This window comes from Ambystoma mexicanum, chromosome 7p (genome assembly GCF_040938575.1).
Source record: "Ambystoma mexicanum isolate Mex_15411 chromosome 7p, UKY_AmexF1_1, whole genome shotgun sequence".
Taxonomy (NCBI): domain Eukaryota; kingdom Metazoa; phylum Chordata; class Amphibia; order Caudata; family Ambystomatidae; genus Ambystoma; species Ambystoma mexicanum.
In genome coordinates this window covers 142,612,417-142,635,218 of record NC_090939.1, presented here as the reverse complement: position 1 = coordinate 142,635,218, position 22,802 = coordinate 142,612,417, and the positions used below count along the sequence as shown (strand labels likewise).

General features: G+C 46.3%; 1 protein-coding gene across 1 annotated transcript in view; it reads left to right on the top strand.

The window, feature by feature from the left end:
* Positions 1–22,802, top strand: part of B4GALT4 (beta-1,4-galactosyltransferase 4) — a 316,340-nt gene that overhangs the window by 177,874 nt on the left and 115,664 nt on the right. The window contains exon 4 of the mRNA XM_069635928.1: positions 14,712–14,899. Coding sequence (XP_069492029.1) covers positions 14,712–14,899 — 188 coding nt within the window. The remainder of the gene's footprint in view (positions 1–14,711; positions 14,900–22,802) is intronic.

The window sequence follows — 22,802 nt, the reverse complement described above, 5'->3', positions numbered from 1 at the left end:
CACTACACTAGATAAAATATTACATTGTATGTATTAATATTACATAAAATCATATTTAACCCCCTGGTGTCTCTTTAATTGTAGGTTTCCCTTAGGGGACAAGCATGCAGCCCGTTCTGCATGGGCTCGCTCCTTCCTTCCTTCCTTCCTTCCTTCCTTCCTTCCTTCCTTCCTTCCTTCCTTCCTTCCTTCCTTCCTTCCTTCCTTCCTTCCTTCCTTCCTTCCTTCCTTCCTTCCTTCCTTCCTTCCTTCCTTCCTTCCTTCCTTCCTTCCTTCCTTCCTTCCTTCCTTCCTTCCTTCCTTCCTTCCTTCCTTCCTTCCTTCCTTCCTTCCTTCCTTCCTTCCTTCCTTCCTTCCTTCCTTCCTTCCTTCCTTCCTTCCTTCCTTCCTTCCTTCCTTCCTTCCTTCCTTCCTTCCTTCCTCAGTAATTCATAACCTATTCGTCCCACTTGTAAGTGAAGATAATAATTGCGCTAATTATTGCCTAATATAATGTTACTTATTGACCGCTGAAGGGCTGAGTCGGTCTGTAAGATTAAGACTTGTGGTGGGTACGCTGCACCCCTGTCTAGAGCGCTTAGTGGTGAGCTATACTTCCGGAATTTGTAGGTTATTACAAGTCTTCTGGAGGTCTTGCTTGCATCCTCTGCCCAGCCCAGAAAGCAAACTTCTGGGGCCGCCCGTGGAGTCAAATCATCCAATGTTGCAATCTGCCTCCACGCATTGTCCCGGAATCACCGAGTTTGTGGATGGTGTCATACTAAGTGTGGACAATCGGAAGCCAGCGTTATGCTTGCCGCCTCTGGAGTTTAGGTGTCAAGGGGGAGGCAGGCTCTTCTAAGGCTTGGTGAAAGTAACAGAATTGTACTAGCAACTTTACACTGAGAGTAGTCAACACAAAGCATTCTGGGTGTGGGATTTCAGTAGCAGACCACGTGGTAACTAAGGCAATGGGCAAGAAGGAAACACTGGCCGTATTCCATGGCTTCTGTCCCTGATGCTAAGTCTTCCTGCTAAAATGGTCGTAGAGGCAGTCTCCCACTGATAGTCTGGTTCCATTGAGGAGCCTGCTCCTATGCTGGCATGCTGCTTAAGTGATTCAGCAGGGAGTTTGCTCAGGGGTCCCAAGGTCTTGGGCCATATGTAGATGTAGAAGTATAGTTCCTGCAGTCATGTGTAACCAACAGAAGCCTAGTAGCCACCAAAGCACACTAGGGTGCAGCGAGTCTGAGGCACTCTTACTACAGGCTGGACCCATTCGCCCTCCCCCTGACCCCCCAAAGTGGCAGAGAATTCTGAGGTGCAAACCCATGGTCAAGTGCCCAGCAAGTTTGCAGAAAAGCAGGCAGGCATGAAAGCGCACAAAATTGTTATTGCGGTGCTGCCAGTTTGCGGGATGTCAGCCTCTCGGATTCTAGCGCCTCTCAGGCTGTGCATGCTCAATACGTTTCCAAACACAGAAACCATGTGGTCGACGCCATGTTTCATGTGATCATTGACTGGTGGTGGGCTTCTTATCGCTCTGGGTTGAATGGGATTACTTCTCCTTCTATCCCACAGTTTCCACTTGTAGTTTCCTCTTTATGACAAGAAGGGATGTGCTCCTCGACTACTTTGGGGTCTAGAGGTAGTGTTGAAGCTCACCCCCAATTTAAGTTCCCGACTTATGACATCCGGTCATAGCAGGCCGTTTTAAATGGCATAAATAGTGTTCATTTAAGGGTGAACATTTAACTAGTTTGCTATTACTTAATTTAGAGGATTTGTGTGGCATCTTATTTTTAGCCAATGTTTTATGGCCCAATTGAAACTCACAAATGGCATCTTGGTGGCACACCCACAGCAACACTCATTTTGAACTGCATTGCAAAATAGAACGGCAACTTCTGGGAGTCATACACTGGTTCCGGGTCAAGAGGCACTGCTTCTGGGGAATGATCACTTGAGGTGGATGTGGGTGGAGCAGCCCGGAATAAAGCCTGTCTGGCCAGGACGGAACTGCAATGACATGAGGCCGCAATATATTTCCAGGATTTTGTAGTCTGCATTCAATAAAGAAACGGCTCTATACAATGAACACACAGAGCCATCTTTTCCAGTTTTTAAAGTCTGATTGCCTTCTGTCTCCGTCATGGATTTTGGAAATAGCCCTTGCTTGTGGGAGGTCCGATATAGTACCAATAGGTAATGGAACAGTGCGGTGCAATATTTCTTATAGAATTCTGTGGGCAGGGACATGTCCAGAAGCAAGATCCCTAAGCATCTAGCTGACTTTCTTTCACCAGCTAAACTGATAAGCTGGCTCTCTGCTGGTCTCCCAGATATTCACTCCTTTGGGTACAACAACAGTGGCATTTTCTGATTTGGCACAACCATGGAGGCTATAAGCTCTTAAGGATCATGGCGAGCATCACCACGATAGAATTCTTCAGGATGGAGACAGGCAGATGGTTGAATTTAAGGCACTGGCTGGAGAAAGGGTTTGGGAAGTGGTGCTAGGGCCATCGCTGTCTTTCTTCTCCTGTGGGATCTCCTCCCTAGCCCAGGTGTCAATAACTCCTGTTTAGGGGCTACCGATCGGTAACCCCTAATATCTGGTTGCTGTCTTAGCCTACAGACACTTTCCCTAAATGCAGGCTCACAAACTCTTGCAGGGACTTCCTGTACTCTCACCGCAGGTTAGTGTTCGAATGGGAACAGGGTTGTGCCTTGCAAGCGCTCTGTAAGATTTACCTGGTTCCACTCATGAACACAGTTTATTTGCCCTTCTTCTGTACCTGCTTTCTCTTCTCGACTCCTCCCCACCAACCTTCTGTCCCTCCGATGTTTCACTCTTTTTCCTGCCTCCACCCTTTGATGTTAACTCTTCTCCCTCTCCTCCAACTCTACTACCATGCCTGCTGCTACTACTTCCACTCTGCTGATACTTTCACTACCACTACTATTCCTCCCAGTCTATCACTACTCCCACTCTACTAATGTATTTTTTTTAAATGTATTAATTGCATCTGGATTATACAAGAAATCTTTAGCACAACTGTAATTTCAACTTAAAAAATACATCATACATAAATCCAACAACAGTTCAGTTTCTTAGGAAAAAACAGAACCTAAAATTTCTGTAGGTCACCAAGGCGGCCAATAGCTATTTTCCACATGAAATATGAAGCCGCAGTGATTACCAAAGAATTGTCTGTATAGATATTGTCCCAGAACTGATCAGTGGTTATGAATTGCAAAGAGGACACCAAATTACCATACCCCTTCTAATACTTTGACACTAGTTGTGGTCAATCAGTAAGTTGGCATCTCCTGGATTCACGAGTAATATTCTTCCATGCCTCTGTATATTCCAATACAGGGAGAATATTTAGACGAAGATATAAAATTCGCAAGGCTTTGTAAGATAACTACAGGGACGTCCAGGACTAAATGTATGCCTGAACACTGCTGGATTTTGCAATGGCGATGCCCCTAGGGTCTCTACACTGGAGACAATGCCTGTGTCAAGTGTAATATAATCAGCAATGTTATCTTTTAATGTGGTCTTGGAAGGGGATATCATGCAAGGATTCACTTCGAAGCCTTCACGTAGGTATTGGGGATCTGTGGGGCACATACTGCCATTGCAGTCAGAGAGGGCCGTGGTCTGATAGAACTCTGCCTTTATACTTGGCGAATGTAAAATTGCCAGTCAACTTTTGGCCAATGAAAAAGTAATCTATCCTGTTATGGACTGCGTAAGGAGTGGAGAAGTGTCTGGTGTGGTGTGCTGTCAAAATATCGAGAAAAAAAATCTCGAATGACAAAAATGTCGAAAAAAAACATCGAAAAAAAAGGTCGAATAATTTTTTTTTAATTTATAGTTCTTTTTTGGCTCTCGTATGTAAAAAAAAAAAAAAAGTGAAACACCCTATTTCGAATTAAAAACGTTATAAAAAAAATGTGACCATTTTTTTTTTCAACCTTTTTTTTTCGATATTTTGACTTTCGACATTTTGATTTTCGAGGTTTTGACTATGAACCATCTGGTCTCTGGGTGGAGTATCCTCCAAATGTCTATCAGACCAAATGATGTCAGGGGCGTCTGTAGGGACCTAGCATGTGGGGCGGGTTTGTGAAATCTGGTGTCTGATCTGTCTAGTACTGGATTTAAGGTACAATTAAAGTCACTCCCCCATATAAAGTTGCTATTTCTGTAGGGGCTAAGCCTTGGGTATAGCGCTTGGAAGAACATGGCATTATTGTGGTTGGGAGTATATGTGTTACTCAAGCATGCGTCTCTGTTCTAAGAGCCCTAGCTGGTAACCTTTTATATTTTTCGAAAAAATTGTTTCTACATCCAAAAGTTTTGAGGAAAAAAAAATGTGAATGCATTTTTTTCCATGTTACAGGTTTTATTTTAGTTTTGTATAGAAAAAAGTGTTTTAAAAAGAAAACGGGGGTTAGGGGGGAACCCCCAATTAAAAAAAATGTTAAAAAACATGCATTCAAAACTTTTTTCGATGCTTTTGTGTCGAAACTTTTGAATATAGAAACTTTGCCTGTCGAAAAAATCACTATAAACCGTACTATCACCATTCTGTCTTTGTCATCAGATTTAATTTGGCTAACCTTATACTGTACCGTAGGCGCTATCCAAATCGGAACCCCCCTGGCATAGGCAGAGTATGGGGAGCCAAAGAAGCGGCCACTCCATTTGCTGGACAACAGTGCTTGTTTTTCGGCATTAGTCAGTCAGGCAGTCGTGAGCTGCCACAGCCAACGCCGTATCACAGCGCGGAGGTGCCTAGCTCCTCCTCCTCCTCCGCAGCGCGCCCTTCACCTCGTACCCCTTCACTAATTCAGCAGAGGTTGCCATCTTGCCGTCCGTCTGGGCTCAAACTTTATTGGGTGGCAGTCGTCTGAGGCCACCAATATATTCCAAACTCTGTGTGGGTGCTCTCTAGACCTCCTACACGTGTTTCTGGCAAGGATCATTACTGGCAAGGATCATTTCTGAGCACAGGCGTAAAGGATCGATTACAGGATCCGCCTCGGGAGCTCGCTTCAGGTACTCGTTACGGCACCATGGCAAGCCACGCCCCCGTCGTCCTGTAGGGTTATTACACTTGCAGAACAGCAAAAGCAAACCTTGCTTACGCACAGAAAAGGTTAAAACACGTGTGTGTTGCCTCACCTTTAGAAAAGTCTTGGGACATTTCTATTTCCCTGAATCTTCTTCTCTGGTTCGCTGCAAATACATGGCAAACCCTATACCTGTCACCTGGAACATTTTAGACCATTTTCACCCCATGAACAATTTGCCATATCAACGTTTTACAAATGCTTGCACTCTTTGAGGCAGTCTGCCAGTGACCCCTTTGCATAGGACTGCTTTGTAGATACCCTTTCAAAATAGGCCCTCATCTACTAGCATTCAAAGCTCCGTGTTTAATGGGCCCATGAAATCTAATGACTGTAATCCCAGACTATGATGGTGCAGCCTTTTAATCAACAGTGATTTCGTTTTGGAAAACTGAAAACAAGTTACTGATCTGGCCTGTAATCATTTTAAATTTGAACTCTTCCTCCTTGCCGCTAAATATCTACACCCATATCTTTTAAGCCTAGTGCCTTTTATGTAAATGATTCAGATGCATGTACATTTATTGTTTATCAAAATTAATATTTGCACAAAATAAATGTGTTGCCAGCATTTACTTATTCTTTTTCAGAATATTTCGCCCCATTGACGTTATCTGACGTCAAGATGTCATTGCTATATTTAATGGGCTGCCAATCACTACAGTGTACACTTGAATTATCCCTCTGAAATAATTCAACATTCCTTCCCTTTTATTCCACCCTTGTAAGGGGCAGGAGCCTAATCCAGAACAACATGGTAAAGGTGTGCAAGCTTCACCACATTCCTCAAAGGATCCTCATTAGTGTATCATCCCAGACCTAAGTTCCAGTCCCTATCTCCCTACCAGCGGGGCAGGCGGGAGCATTGGGCGAGCAACTTCATGTTTTTTTTACTACACGTTTTAAACCCTTTTGAGATAAAAAAAAATGTATATTTTACACCTTCCTTATGTCTACACCTCAGGTTCGGGGTTTAGATGCATCTGCTAAGTCAGATTCGAATGCCATGGCCATGGAGGGTTTTGGGCCAGAAAATGTTTGGTCCAACCCTGTGCTCCGTTACACATGTTAAGTTTTGGTTCTCCTTTCCAGGTGGATAATGGAAGGCGTCCCCTGGGCTTGAGGCCAAGGATAAGTCTTGCAGTCCTGTTCTGGACTAGTTGAAGGGAGCGAAGGGAGGAGTTATGCAGATTACGAAAGAGGCTGTTGCAGTAGTCCAGCCTGGAGAGGACTAGAGCTCTGGAGACATTGCGTTTCTGGGGGAAGGTGAGGAAATGGAGAAAGTCTCTGAGGAGGTGCAGCTGAAAGTGGGTCTTCCTGGCAAGCTCTGTGATGTGGGGAGAGAAGGAGAGAGAGGAGTCGAAGATGATACCAAAGATTTTTGGCTCACAAGAAGGTGAGGGAATGGGGTCCATGGAGGGCGGCCAGAGTGTGGGAAGGAAAGAGGGAGCAGGGGTCCCATTGAGAAGGATCTCTCTTACTAGCATTAAGGCAGATATTGTTAGCAGTGCACCATGCCTGAATAGCAGACAGGCAGTCAAGAATGAGGGAGGAAGAGGAGGAGGAGGAAGAGGAGGAAGAGGAGGAGGCAAGCTTGAAGGAGAGCTGCATGTCATCTGCATAACAGTGGACGTTAGGATAGAAGGTGCAGATCAAATGGGCTAGAGGGGCCACGTAGATGTTGAAAAGCCGAGGCGAGAGGATAGAGCCCTGAGGGACACCGCAGGTGGAGAGGGAGATGGTGGAGAGAAAAGGTCCCAGTTGAACCTGGGAAGATCAGTCGGAGAGGAAGGAGGTCAACCAGTCCAGAGCCAGGTCCCGGTGGCATAATTGACTATGTCAAAGGCAGAGGAAAAGTCGAGAAGGATGAGAATGGAAGGAGAGCTGGAAACAAGATTATAGAGCAAGTCTTCACAGGTGTTCAGGAGAGCAGTTTTCATGCCTCTGGCAGCTCTGAAGTCAGACTGGTGATCGTGGAGACAACCAACAGATTCAGTGTAGTGGATAAGCTGGGAGATGGGCAGCTTCTCCAAAAGTTTGCCCAGGAAGGAGATAGGGCGGTAGTTTGCCAGACGGGAAGTGCTGGCAGAAGACTTTTTAAGGAGAGGGTGCACAAGGGAGTGCTTGAGGAGTGAGGGGAAGGATCCAATGGCAAAGGAGTGCTGGCAGAAATCAGCCAAGGTTCGAGCAAGAGAGACGATGTTGTCCTTGATAGTTCTGGAGGAGCAGGGGAATGAACACCTGTTTGGGTGAGACTTTCATAGAGCAGACTTGTCTAGAAACCTCATCAGGTGTTATTGGAGAAAGAGGAGAGAAGATGGGGAGGGGCCAGGTGGGTCATGTAGGCCTTAGAGAGGGTGGGGGAGAAGGGTGTGGAGTAGAGGAGAATGGGGACAAGATATCCTGAGTTTTAGAAATGAAGTGAGAGGCCATAGAAGTGCACAGGGCCAGGGAAGGTAGAGGAGAAGTGGAGACTGCAGTAGGGTTCGTGAGTTCCTTAAAGATTTTGAAAAGTTCAGCCGTATTAGTGGCTGCAGAGATGCTGGCTTGGATATAGGCCCTCTTCTTCGTGCAGATGGAGAGTCTGTATTGCCCTCGGAGCAGGCGGCAGGCCAGTTTGTCAGAGGATTTGTTCGAAGCCTACCACTTCCGTACAGCTGCTGTGCACTTGCGTTTCAGAGCGGCCACGTCGGAATCATACCCAGAGTTTTACTTGGAGGCAGGTTTCATGCAGATCCTCATGACAGGGCCAAGGATGTTCAGAGGGTTGGAGCTGCGAGTTGAAGGTTAGTAAGGGATGTGTCGGAGTGAGTCAGAGACAGGATTCGGTAGGAGGGGTGAAATGTTGGCAAACGTGGCAAATGACACTCGCTTCGTAGGTCGAATGACTGAGAAGGAGGCTGGCAGTGCAGGCGGGTGCCTACCCGGGGGACCCAGGAGGTCCAAGTCAGAGGACAGGAGAGCATGATCAGACCAGAAGAGAGGAGTAATGACAGGGTTTGAGATGGGGATGTCTGAAGAGATGATGGCATCCAAGGTGTGTCGGACTGAAGGGAAGAATGGAGAGGGGAAGGGAGTCACAGAGGTTGCGTAAGAGCACAGAGGACGCATCACCAGAGTTGAGGTGAACACTGAAGTCTCAGAGGATGAGGAGCTTGGAGGAGGAGCACAGGAGAGAAGAGGGGAGGTCAGCCCATTCTGAGCGGAAGTGGGAGACATGGCCAGGGGGCCTGTAGATGGTGGCCAGAGTCGGAGAGAGGCCAGGAGAGTCACCAAGCCTGCAGTCAAGGCATTTAAAAGAGGAGTAGGCCTGAGTGGGTATGATAGAAGCAGGGACCCGCTCAGGAAAGGTCAGGGGAACTCTGCCTCGGGCCGATTAGGCCTGGGCTTAGAGAGGATCTTGTAGCCCTCAGGTAGGAGAGCGTCAAAACTCATGACAGAGCTGGCGGTGAACCACGTCTCGGTGAGAGCGCAGACGTCCAGGTCTGGGTCTTAAAGGAGGTGGCAGATGGCAGACGAGTGCCTGACGCAGAGTGAGAGTTGAGTTGAGGGTAAGTGGAGCAGGTTGCCACTTGTAGAGGTCATCCTAGGAGTGGTACCGGAGTGTGGGAAACCCGTCGGAGGTGGCAGAAAGAGGAGTGGCAGGAGGGGGAGGAAGTTGATGAGAGACAGTAGATGCCTATCAAGAAGGAGGAGGTTGGGCTGAGAGCCCTGTGCCATTACAGTGCCATTTAGGACACATTAATGATGACCCTAGAGGACAGGAAGGATGCCAAGAATACCTCCCAACGAGTGCCACCATTAATGGGAGAGGAAGAGAAAGGGGAGAGCACAGAGGCCATAAGGAGAATGCAAAGGTCTGGCCAAGGCACGACAAAGAGGATGTCTGAGAATGTCTGCTCGGAAGAAGCGTTGACATAGGTGTCACCGATGGGCAGGCCTGGGTTGGAGACCAGGAGATCCTTCTTGAACATTTTCCTTCCAGACTTTGTCAGAGGGATAGGATAGGTGATAGAATAGCAATTGGAGAAGATTGGGGAGATCGAGAGCACCATAGAGGGAAAGTGCAGAGAGAAGGAACGGGGGAGAGAGGGAGGAACTGCAGAGCATGACACAAAACTACAGCCAAAAGCAATGCAACAAACTAGAGTCAAGTGTCCAAGAAGTGGAAAAAAGGCCTATGTTACATCATATAACAGAAAGCATGACAACTAGAAGTGAGTTATCAGGACAGAGGGAAGAACCTAAATAGAGGAAGAGAGGGAAAAGACCTATTTTTTTAAACACAGCAGCAAATGCAAGAATACACAGATTCAACTATCTTAGAAAAAAACGGAAAGGTCTAATTTTAAACACAGCAGCAATGCAAGAACGCACAGATTAGACTTTCCTAGAAAAGACGGAAAAGCAGCAGCAAATGCAAGAACACAGATTTGACTTTCCCTGAAGGGGGTTAAAGCCCCACAGGCCAATTATGATAATTCACCAATGCCAGATAAGGATAACGTACAAATGCCAAGTGCAGAAATAGATAATTGGGTTAATAAGAGAGGGGGGACAGTTAAATAGGGAGCAGTAATGCCTGTTCATCCCCCTGCCCGCACCTTTCTTACCTTGTCAGTCGCTGCTCGTTGACGGCTGCGCTGATTGCTCCCATGGCGAACACCGGTGAACACCCTCTGGAGCTGCTTCTGTAGGAGCTGCCCTTTACCTCTGGGCCCTTCGACACAGGGGGCAGCAAGGGGCAGTGGGGCTGCCCTACTGGTTCTCCTAAGGGGAAGGCAGAGAGCCCAATCAGGGGTCAGGGTGGAGGGGCGGGTGGGAACAAGGAAGGAGGGGAAGAAAGATTCCAGGAGCCGCGATGTGGCAAGGCCCACAAATAACTTGTTCATGCCCAAATGCAGCGGGAGCGCACAAGGTGGAATAAACACTCACCTTGATGTAAAAATGCTGCTCTCAGCATCGGCAAGCAGTGTAGTCACTGAGAGCAAGGGCAGAGAATAGGAGATAGAAGCATATTTTTTTGATAAGATACATTTCCATACTGCTAAAACTAAATTGTATTCACTATATGTCAGTGTGGAGGCAAGGTCCAATAAATATAACATTTCTACCAGTTTGCAATGACGATAAGAAAATTACTTTCAGTTGCACTTTGTTATACACAGTATGTTGAACAATAAAATGAAACCATGGAACATATAATCGAGTCCCAATCTCTTCCTCAAAATGGCTTTGTTTGCGATTAGAGATTATTTATGGGTTCTCTTCGTGGTGCGCAGGGTCTTCAGCTTCTCCTCCCCCAGACTCCCTGTCCCACCAACAACTTTCCTTGCAGCATCTATCGGAGATCAAAAAGTTGCTGCAAATTAAAGCAATATGAGGGTTCCTCTTTCGAAGTGTGAGGATGGCTTCCGATCCTGCTTTCTCATAGTACCAATGGAAGGCCAGGCAGTTCTGCTATGGTGTTAGATCTTTCGGAATTAATACCAATTTCCTTAAATCGGGGTATCTGCAATAGATATACATATGTTTATATACATATTCCAATATAACCCCCACATTTAATTGTTATGAGTTCATGGATCTACTGTTTTAGATTGAACTCGATCCCTGGACAAGCTCAGCCCCGGATGTTTAACAAAGTCGTGGTGACAGTGGCCGACTACTTTCTTTAGAAAGCTATACACATTAATTCCCACCTTGACAGTTGTTTGATCAGAGTTCATGAACCACAGCAAGCCCACCAATCCCCTCAAGCACTCTAGAGTTAGTGTCTTCAGGCTTAACAGTGAATGTCAGGAAACCTACAATAACTCCAACACATACTTTGTAGTATATTGGTTTACTGCGAGATACATAACGAGCCCTTTTCTTTCCTCCAGCAGAAAGGATTCAAGTGCTGTGGACCACAAGCTCACACCTAGTAAAGGCATTTTCATTTCCAACGTTACGTTCCAGAGTGTTTTGTTGTTGATGTTAACATAGTTTTGGTTCCAAACCACCGACTGTACACTACTAATGTGCAGCTTCACCTACGTACCAAGTGGAATAAAGATTTCCGCCCCAGTTACTGCCAATCTCAGAACTGAAACATGTTCTGGAGGACATTTTCTGGTGAACATGGACTTTGCTTTGCAGCTGGGATGATGAAAAACCTTCAGATCCGCAACCTATGGGTCCTTCTGCATCAGAGCGTGTATATCAATCTCTTTGAACTGACTGCAGGTTTCCTGGCTCTCAAGGCTTTCCCACCTGTCCATGTAAGGGTCAAACATTTTAGCCTTTAGATTACACAACAGTGATGTTTTACCTGAGCAAGCGTGGAGGGACAAGATCGCCTCAGCTATGCAGACCTTTGCCATGTCCTCTGGAGATGGGCAATGAGGAAAAATCCCAACTTTGTGCTATTTATTTGGCAGGCTTGCTGAATGTTAGGCGCACTCACTGGGCAGACTCACTCAGGCCCATTAAGGAGTGCAAACTGTCTTCCGAGTTGGAGGTAATGGATCACGTTTTCCATCAATGTGGCTGTCCACTTATTGATCTCTTTGAGACTCTGTCAAACAGGAAGTATCTTCAATATTCATCCTAGAGAGACGAGGGGACAGGCTACCTCCTTTCATGGGAGGGACACACCCAGCATGCATCTCCAGCCCTCTCCATCTCACAGTGAAAGGCCTTCACAAGTCTAATCACAGTCACAATAGCTCCTTGGTGTTGATAGTCCAAATGCAGTCCAACAAGGATTGGTTCTCAGACATTCTGAACCGCCACAAGACTCACCAGTGATCCTCCAGCACAAAGGGACATCGGGTCTTAAGGGGGGGGTGATATTACGCCCCTTCCCTAAATCGGTGCCCTCAATATCCTGGTCTCGGAGGACCGGCTCAATGGCCAGCTAGGTTCCCTTGATTGGTAACTAAGGCGTTCTAAAAGCAGACTAAAGGAGTACCACAATGAACCTGTCCGCTTGCAGGAGAGGGTTCCTCCACTGGTGTCTGAATGAGAAGATCACCACTATAAAAAAAAAAGTCCCTTGGATGTTGTGTTGTCCTGTCATTCATTAAAATACAGAACCGTACACAATGCTGCTGTACTTCCTTTCCTTTAGCTGAGAAAGTAGGATCATTTATTGACTCCTCTTCCCAAATCCAAGGGCTACAAACCCAGCACTGAATTTCCTCTAAGAGCATGTGACTTGTGAATCAGGATCTTAATTTTCAAAGATCTGCTATTCTTGGTAATAAAAATGCCCAGTTACTGCCAATCATCGACTCTTTGAACATCTAACTATAAATATTGTAATTGATTTTTTTATAACACGCTTAATACCGAAGAGGTTTCTAAGCACAGACCCGGAATCGAACCTGTGTTGCTCTGTGTTGTCTTGCTTCCAAGACCAGCATTTTGCCACTGACCTAAACTACCCGTACCTAATGCGATCAGTTAACTGATAACCAGTTTTTCAACTTTCTTGTGTAGAAGGGTTGTACTTTTACTTAGCTCCCCAGTTGCTGAACGGTCTATATTTCATATTCAAAATCTGGGGATAAGAATTTAATTTTTTCTTATTTTGCTAATTTGGCTCGCCTGTCCCTTTTTATACATCCTTTATGCTTAATTTGAACTTGTAGCTCGAGGGTGGTTTCCATAGTGGCATGTTAGAAATAGAATAGGCGTGGTCAAATAAATAAAACATCTGACTTGATCAAGTCCGAAGAATTTGCAACAATGCTGAAAGCATCTATGTGAAAATGGCCCGAATTAGCTACCATAAAGGCGTTATGTAACTGAATTTTTCTTAGAACAATTAAATTGATGAACGCTGCTTTCTAACATGAGCATAACCACAGGCCATCTTATGACGCTTGATAGATAAGTCCGCATTGTATTGTTACCCGTACGAACATGCCGATTGTTTGCAAACATTGACTTTCTTAAATTGTTCTTCTATAAATTTGAATAGTGTCATCAAAAGGTCTACACTTTTATAAATCTAGTGAGACAGACCTCGTTTCTTGTGTGATTGTGCATGCCTCAAAACACTTGCTGTTGTTCTTTGAGTGGTCTACTAATCCTAGGGGCTGCACGATCTTAATGCCAAACATTGGAGTGGACAATGATCATCATTTGTAACCTCTAAATGAATGTAACTTTTTTTCTCTTCGAGAAGCCAAACAAATGCGGATGGCCTTTTCTTATTGCCTTTCTCGCTGTATTATTTAAGGTGAAATCAGTATAGAAATCAATATAATGTCCTATAAAAGTAATGTTACTAACCATGATCAATATCTATTTGTTTTGCCACTGTAACTGTGAACATGGTGACCTCTACATGGTTACATTCTTAATTTGCACAGCAATCCATCCATTGGATCTCGTGTACTGCTTTTTCTGATACCTTGCTTCTATATTAATTGGTTGACCGTAACACACACAAGCAAGGTAGGCATTGCTGTAAAGTGACTGGATTTATAGTTGATGCTTTGTAAACCAACAATTCGAAATTAAGACTAAGGTGGAGTATGAAGGGGGCAAAGTAAGTTTGGGAAGAAAGAGGGTTGAGTAAAATTGAGATGTAGTGGACAGTTAAGGAAATGTGATGGCGAGTGTGAGTCTTCAGGTTCCTACCGGGGTGAACTTCTGGTGGAGATGGAATGGAGCAACAGCCTCCAAAACATCATTTTGAAAACCTGTGCTGGAGGATGTCGGTGTTCTAGAGGATCAGCAAGACTGAATGTAGGCTCACGGCATGTTTGGGTGGGTCCTCTGTAAAGTACGATCATTAAATCGAAGATGACGGAAAATGGTTGAGAGCCAATGAATGGAGTTGCGTCATTGGTTCTGAGATGTGCTCATAAGATTTGAGGTCAATGATTGTACGGCAAAGGGGAGGTTGGAGACCTGGAAATGTTTAATTTCTTATGCTTATGGGGCCGGAGTGCACAAATTAACTGCAAGATAACTGCCCCCCCCACCCCCTGCTTGTGTGATGTGGTTAAAAGATTCAAAGGTGATGCGTTGAAGCCTTATTTTAGAGTTGCAAATTATAAGGGCTTATTCTACCATAGATGTCGTGATGGTTTGAGTCAGGCATATATTGATTGTCTTAATATTTAATATGTGGTTCTTTTAATTTTCTCTTACTCTATCCAAAAGAAACTATGAATGCTTAGTAGTGCCCCCCTGGACTTGTAGATGGTTTTGGCTGCATTCAGGCCACATTGAGAAGAAGGTGGGTATGCTTTATGCTCCTATGGGAATTTAGGGAAACCGCTTAGCATCCTTTCATCAATAATAGTGTTTGAACAAGCATTGCGGCAGCTAGAGGTCATGTAGGAAAAGTTGCAGTCAAGGCATCAAGATTCTGTGTTATATTCTTCCTTTGACTAACCTTGAGACTTTGTGATTATTAGGTATTCACAGCTTGGGCAGTAGCAATCATCAGGCACTTGGGATGTTTTTTGTTAAGGCATCTGTCGGATGGTGCGCCATGCCAGTGTTGGTGTAGAGTGCTGGCAGAGTACATTCATTTAATTCATATCTTTTTTTTTAACAGTTTGTTTTTTTCTTTTGCGCAGGCTGGCGAAGCCAAATTCAATCGAGCAAAACTACTAAATGTAGGTTATCTCGAGGCACTGAAGGAGCACAATTGGGACTGCTTCATATTCCATGACGTGGACCTGGTGCCAGAGAACGACTTTAACCTCTACCTGTGCGACAATGAGCCAAAGCACCTGGTGGTGGGCAGGAATGTCACTGGTTACAGGTAGGACTCTTTTCAGAACAGCGGTTTAATTGGTAGCAGGGCCACAACCATTCATAGGAAAGGGAACGGTTTATGGGGGAGTATTCATGATCTAGGAATGTGTATTTTGATGCTATTGCTGTTGGATAGCTTCAGATCCTGAGGCTAACCGCACTTTTATTCTTAGGTTGGTTGCCGTGTGGCGGCGGTATATAGATGACATTTTTGTGATCTTCAAAGGGTCTAAACAGGAAATAGTTTCCTTCCATGCCTGGCTGAACTCACTGAACCCACATTTGAAGTTCACTCTGGACAGAAACAGACGCAATACCCATTTTCTTGACCTGGCCATCTCGGCTGACAACGGGAAACTCTCCTCGTGTGTGTACAAAAAAAACCACAGATAGGAATTCACTGCTTTGCTACTGCAGTTACCACCCTAAGGAACTTAAAGACAACCTCCCTTTCGGGCAGTTTCTACGCTACAGGAGGCTTTGTACACATACCTCTGTCTACACCACACAATCTAAACAACTCCAAAACCAATTGGCCGAATGAGGCTACCCTAGGAGTATTATCAAGGACACCTACGAAAGAGCCAGGAACATCCCGTGGTCAGTCACCCTACAGCAACACGCTAAACGTGAAAGTCCACAGGTTTCACAGCCATCTTCAGCTACTCCCACCTCCTTAATAAAATCAAAAGGGAAGTGAAGAGACTATGGCCTATCTTGAATACAGGCACCATCAACATACCTGTCCTGCGTTTCGCTCTCAAAAGACGATTTTACGTGAGAGACAAGGTCATGAAGACCCTGATAACCACCACACCCAGAGTGGAGCCAAGCCAACGGACCCTATTGATATTGATATTTTATTTCTATCGCGCTCATACACAAGTGTTTCAGAGCACGACAAGGCAAGGGAAGGGGAACAGGGGAGAACAAAAACAACGATCTTACTAGGCCCAGTGACCTTGAGAACGTGCAAGTGCAATGGAACATCTCACCCACCAAGGGACATGCACCATGCAGAAATTGCTCTGTGTGCCCAGACATCTAGGACCACAGAGATAGACATAGGCTGGAAGACCTCCTAGAGACAGAACACTTCACCAATTGCAACACAAAGGGGGTGTGATCTATATGATCACTTGCCCTTGTAATCAAAGGTACATAGGCATGACCACCAGGCCAGCACAGCATGATCGAACACAGATCATGCATCAGAACAAACAAGCTGACTGCGCCCTTAGTGTCACACTTTTCAGCTGAGGGACACACCGCGGACCAATTCAAATTGACCATTATAGAAATAATCACACCACCTCAAAGAGGTGGGAACCACCACAGTATTTTTTTCAGGAGAGAACAGATGTGGATTTTTAGGCTAAAAACGTAGTCCAAAGGCCTAAACGAAAACATCAGTGGCATGACCTAGCGATGTTGGCATAATTGTTGCCTTGCCCAGACGTGTGGTCCCCACCTAGTATTTTTGTAGAGTGTTGCCCTTTCACCTTGCTGTACATGAGGCCCACTCACGTACATGCCCAGCTCCTAGCACAATTGTTCATTTTTTCAGGACTTTATTTTCATGCTTTTTAGGGTGCATCACCTCTCCATACCTACCACCTTGGAACTTTGGTCCACACTCAGGCTCCCAAATAGGCTGCTGGGGGCACCACCAACTATGGTCATGTTTCCCCAACCCCCCACCTCCTCTGGTTTTTTCGCTCCTCCACCCATTTCCCCCTCGCCCCCTACACTTTGCCACCAATTCGGTACACCCTGTGCAGTAGCCACATGCTGTTTTTATGCCCAGCTGCGCGACCGCGCTCTGGCTTTGTCTTGAGAGGCGATCGGGCCTCTTTTTTTAATATTAGGCATACCGCTCCTAACAGGGCATTACCAAAACGCCTGCTCGCGTCGCAATGAAGCTAACGCGAGAGCGCTTTTGTTTTGTTTTGGGAGGCAATTGGGCACTTCTTTTCTCGTACGCCTTCAGAGCTGTACACTGCTGTACAGCACCTGGCGCGCACGGAGCAGAAAGCTACATGTAGCAGGTACACTCCACCCAGCCAGCATTTGGCCCCCCCGCCCCCAACAGTCTTGTGCTTACCTGCAATTACTTTTGTTGTTACAGCTTTTTGAAACCACCCTTGACAAGAGCTGCTCCCCTGCTCCTTCTGGCCTCTATTACAGAGGTAGCTTTTTTAACCTTTTTGCCCATTTACCCCACCTGCACAGCATGCTCCACCTCCATTTTGCAGCCACTGTACCAACACCTCACTGGCTTTGTTCCATGAGCTAAGTGCCTCGGTTTCACCACCCTGGGGCTTCGGTCCACCACTTGCACAACTCTTCGCTCCTCACTCCCACTTGTGACGGCGAGACCCATTTCACTGGTGTCCAGGCACCTTTAACCACCCCTGTATTCTCTAGCCAATCCATGTGGTTTCCCATACGCTCACTCGGATGAAGGATGACCACCACTCCCCCACTGGCAGTCACCCGCTGTTGCCGAGTGGTCCCTAACTCCCTCCTTCCCTCTCTCCCCCCCTCTCTTTGTCTCCCTACAAGAGACGACAGCACTCCCCAATGGTACCTTCAGTTCAGTAAATTTGAACTCCGACAATTCAGTTTGCAGCTCGAATTACAGTCCTGATGAAGATGGCTCTAGCCACCGACGCCATTGAAACCGGTCGACCACTTTGGTCATGAGGGCTCTCATGACCAACTATTGATATCTCTCACATTAGCAGAGAGATACAATCTGACCAGTTATCTGCTTGCACACTCACATCCACTGAGTGAGCTGTTTTTTTTATAGGAGCCACTTTTAGCCCTTCGGCTCTTCAGCTGTTTTAACCATAGTGTTTGCTAGTGGGTTTTCCATTTGTACTTTTTGCATTCCAACTACTGTGACCTAAGGGCTAGATTAAAGTTGTACACTTCGGATGGAATACAATTAGTTGACCTGTTTCCCAGGTTGTCTCCACTTAGACCAAGCAGCTACAGAATCTAATTCACAGTTCTGTTTATCGCTGCAACACCTATTTGGAAAACGCCACCAATATTTTCTATTTCTGTATATTTTGTCTGCCACCAGACACAGCCACTAGTATAGACGGTTGGGGACAGTCCTCTCCTCTATTACTATTAGATAGAGGATACAACACGCGCCACCCTGGGACATGCACCCCCGATAGGGACAGGGTGCTCTTCCCCAGGGTGAGTTACGCTGCGCCGGACGGCCCTCCTTTTTCTCTTGAGTCTGAGCGTTCAGTTACTTAGCTTTGAATTTATGAATGTCTTTGAATGACTACCCTCCTATAAAACTGTTGTTTTTGTGCTATCGCATTGTACCTTGTTAACGGCTAAAAGGACGCCAACGGCTTGTCCGTGTCCGATAGCTTCTGCAAGCTTTCCCTGTTTGTTTAAACACGGTATTTCTGTTCAAGCATAAGGAATTTGAAAAAGCAATACACATAGGCCTAGAACTCTCATGAAACCGTACACGTTTTTGCCTAATGAGTTTGGAAATGTCGCAGAATGCCATCTGGTAAGGGACAGATCGACTCAGCTTTTTTTATTTTAAATGAAATTATGTTGGTAATTCTGTTTCTGAAAGTGAGTTCTGCTGGTCGGACCTCACTTTCATAATACTTCATAGCAGAAAAACATAATGCGACCATTCACCTTGGTGTGAAATATTGTTGTGTACCCCAGCAGGCTGTTGGCAGTTATTAATATCAAAATACAAGCCATGCCTGGTTATGACATGGCAGTTACTGAAATTACATAATTATGCAACCAAAAGCATTGGATGTTCTCTTAGTTTGGTGAGCAGTGCTCCTGCTTGGCTGGGTCTAGTGTGTATTATTTGTTTTGCTGGGGTGTACCCACAACAACCATGTTGGCTCCAGTCCAGGAAGCCTCACTTTCAATCCCTTAAGGGTCAGCGCCCTCCTCCAGGGAACAGAAACCCTCCCCGGTAGGTACCCTGAGAACTGGTGCATCAAAGACTGTCCTGTCATGACACCCAGGTACTGATAAATGGAGACCTTTTGAAGTAGGCAGACAAGAGGGGGCACAGTTCGTGTAGCCCAGGTGAGCGGGTCAGGCCCCAGAAGTGTCCCGCCATTTTGGTTTTTGCTAGGGCTCCAGGACTTGTCTGCCCCCCTCTTCCTGCAGACATGACACTTTTGGGTATGACAGCAGGCAAAGGAGACTTGTTACACCAGCCTGAATTGGACTCTTGATAACAGGCTTGCTTTGGACCAATCCTCTGCAGCAAATGTGCCCATACATAGGGGCAGACCCGCCTCTTAGTTGATTCCTCTTTGGAACAATTTGAAGAAAGTACTGACACCCAATCGGGAGTGCAGTCCACTCCTAAGTCCTCTGCCAGAGAGGTGAATGCAGGCCACTCCAAAGAAGAGGAAAGCTCTTCTCCATAACCATCCCAAGAGCCTATTTAGGATGATCAGCTGTTTGGACAAGGACTACTGCAAGTAAGGAACGGGTACCAAGCACCCTGTTCACTGGAGGTGACTGAACCCTGACATTGCTCCTAACAAACCTTCCCAGTTGGGAAGGGTGGAAGAAATTACTCCACTTGCCCCTGTGACCCTGGACTGAGTCTCCCAGCAACCATTTATGAAGGACACACACCTCCCCACCCCTCATATATCTCCCTGCATCTCTGAACCGCCTCTACACTGGTTTGGGCACCTGCAATTGTGTCCACACTGCTGCAACAACTGTTGCCGTCCCCTCCCACCACAACGCCCGACCGCCTCCACACTTAGTTTTGCTCGGCACCTAAGTTCTGCCATCTCAGCATCTGAAACCCGGTGGGTTTTCTAGTGTCTCAAACTCAACACTTCCTGCCTGGTTATAAGCTTCTTTGAGCTCTAAGAAATCATCACTCCAGTAGCATGACTGTATTGAGCTATTTGAGCCTGCTCACTGCTGGAGACAGATCTCTGCTTTTACACATTAAAGGCTGCTGAGTCTTCCAGTACCACTGGACCAACATTGCCTGCCGTTTCCCAGCGTCTCCAACACCCAAGCGGTAACCATTGCTGAACCTCACTGTCGCTGAATCCCATTGATGCTTCTACCCAACTCTACCCTGGATCAGTACACCCATACACCTTAAGGACTCCAGGTAGACTGCATTGAGGAGGTTGCTGGTCACATGACCAGGCCCTGCTACTCAATTTCTCCACCCACCACCTAGTCAACCAGTCCTCTTTAGGTGTCCTCCACAAAGGGCAGACGAGACCGCAACCTCATCTGTTTGTGCCTGTTCAGGTCTAATAGGGCCAAGGGACGGACCTGCTATCCTGCACTCCACCTACACAGTAGTTGCTACTACTGGCCAAAAGACATCACCATGTGTAACCTCCCTCCACTGCCTATCCCCACCCTCACTAGGGTTCGAAAGGCCAAGCGCCTTGGGCAGCCTCGACAAACAAACCCTGATAAGCGTTATCAAAATTGCCCTTACCCCGTCCAAAACCCTCAACCCACACGGATAGACACCATCATGCTGATCAGTGCTCGCTCAGCAGTTGCTCACACTGCAGAGATCGCCAACTTCATCTCATACAACAACCTTGATGCCCTCTTCATCACCAAGCCATGGTTTACCCCATCCCCTCCCCATGTTTTCGATGTTCTCCTCCTCACAGGCTACTCCATCCAACATGCTAACAAACCGGGAATGGCAGGAGGCGGAGTGGCAGTCAACCATAGGAGCGATTGGCCACGCTCCATTATCCCCTCCCAGAACAAGCCCATTCAAATTACTCGCCTGTCGGTTCCCTTTTCTCCCAAGGAATGATCACCTCACAGGAGTGACGCTTTCACGGATGACATCTCCAACTTATTCTCGTCTGCCAAACTAGCACACACTAAAATAATGTATTTCTCTGAGATTTTAACGTCCCTTTATCTCACTGTGACTAACGCACTCGAAGCATGTTTTTTGCCCTTTCCGGATGCATGGACCTTAAGCAAATGGTGCTCTCCTCCACACACAACAAAGGCAAAACACTAGACTTAGTATTTACCCTGGCCCCCTTAATCGGAGCGCAGACCCTATACCACTCAACTAACCATGTTTTCATCCCACGGTTAATTACCCAATCGACCACAGCCCACAAAGTTCAGGCTAAACGCACCCTTACTCAGCACGGCTTCTTCCAAACCTTTCCGGTCACTGAGCTAGAAACAAACTTTGCAGACTTCCTCCCCACAGGGAATGTCTCCCTCTTCCTAGAATTATTCAGCAACTCAGCTCTGAATCTGATGGATATTTAGGCCCCCCTAAGCACCACCCAGGCTAAGACCAAACAATCCGTCCTTTGGTACACCCCGGAGCTGCCCTCAAAGAAATGCTCAATCAGAGCCCTAGAGAAACTGTGGTAAAAAAACAGTTTCCCTGGAGATCTCACGAACTAAAAATCTCTCCCCACCCCAACCGTAGGATTCCTATTACCGAGGCCAAAGCTGCGTATTACTCTTCCACCATTGCGGTATCCTCTAACAGGAGCAAAACCCTCTTTGAAGTAGTAAAGAATGTACCAAACCCTCACCCAACCCTGAGGTGCAAGCAACTCGGGGGAAAAATGCAATGGAATCGGCAACTATTTAATTGAGGAAAAAGTCACAATTTGACAGATCATCGAATCAACCTCCCACAGCATTAGCCCCCTGCACTCCAGCATGCACACTTCCCCTCTGGACTGAATTCTCTCCTCTCTCTCCACCAGACCTCCTAAAAACACCCCCTTTCTCAAACCTACTTCCTACTCTGATGATATCATCTCGGCCTCCATCATTATACAATTGATGGCCCAGTGCTCAATGCATTACTCGGCATCATCAATGCCTCCCTCACAACAGGGTCATTGCCATACATCCTCATGATTGGTCATATACGACCTTGTGCGGAACAAATGTACCCTAGACCCAGATGACCAGGCCAACAAAGCCCCATTACCAAACTCTTGTTTATTGGCAACATTTTGAAAAAGGTTGTTGTTACAGAACTATTCGACAGAATCAATCAACTACACCTCCTAACCTATCAGTCAGGGTTACGTCCCAAGTGTAGCACTGAGACGGCCACCATCCAGATGGTAGATGATGCCCTCCAAATCATGGATAAGGGCGACTCAGGACTCCTCGTCCTCCTTTACTTCTCGGCTGCATCAAATCATTGTACCCTCACAGACCTCTCAGGCAGACATCAGGCTGTGCTGATGAACACATTGTGCTCTAACCGACTCCCAGTTTCCTCCTCTCACCAATCCTTTTTTACCTTTTCATGGAGCCTCTGGGTGCAATCATCAAAGATCCTGATATAGCGATCCACCAATACGTGGACGATACTCTGATGTCCTGTGGGCTTTTTATTCTCATGTACAACAGTCGTCCCGCGATTACTTAGTCATCATCCAGTCCTAGATGTTGGCTGCCTATATCAAACTTAACCCAGGAAAGGCCAAATTCGTCCTCATCTGTTCCCTCACTAAACGACAACTTGCCCAACAATGGCTCAATGATTTGCGCTTAGAAGGATTTAATCTGCAACTCTTGGATTCAGCAAAATACTTGTGCTTCACCATTGACAGCACTCTGCCCTTCCAGAAACTCATAGCCAAGGAGGCCTAAACAGCCTGGCTCCAAAAATCATATCCTTCATCCTGCCACAGAATTTATGGACCGTAGTGCAGGATGTAGTCTTGGCCATCAATGGGTGAAATGCCCTACTGACAAAAGCAGTCCACCACACTGCAGCACATCTTATTACAGGTGCCTGGAAATCTGACTGAATCATGCCCATCCTAGGGAACTACTTTGGCTTCCTCTCCAGGCCAGGATAATGTTCAAGACTGCATGTAACCATTATT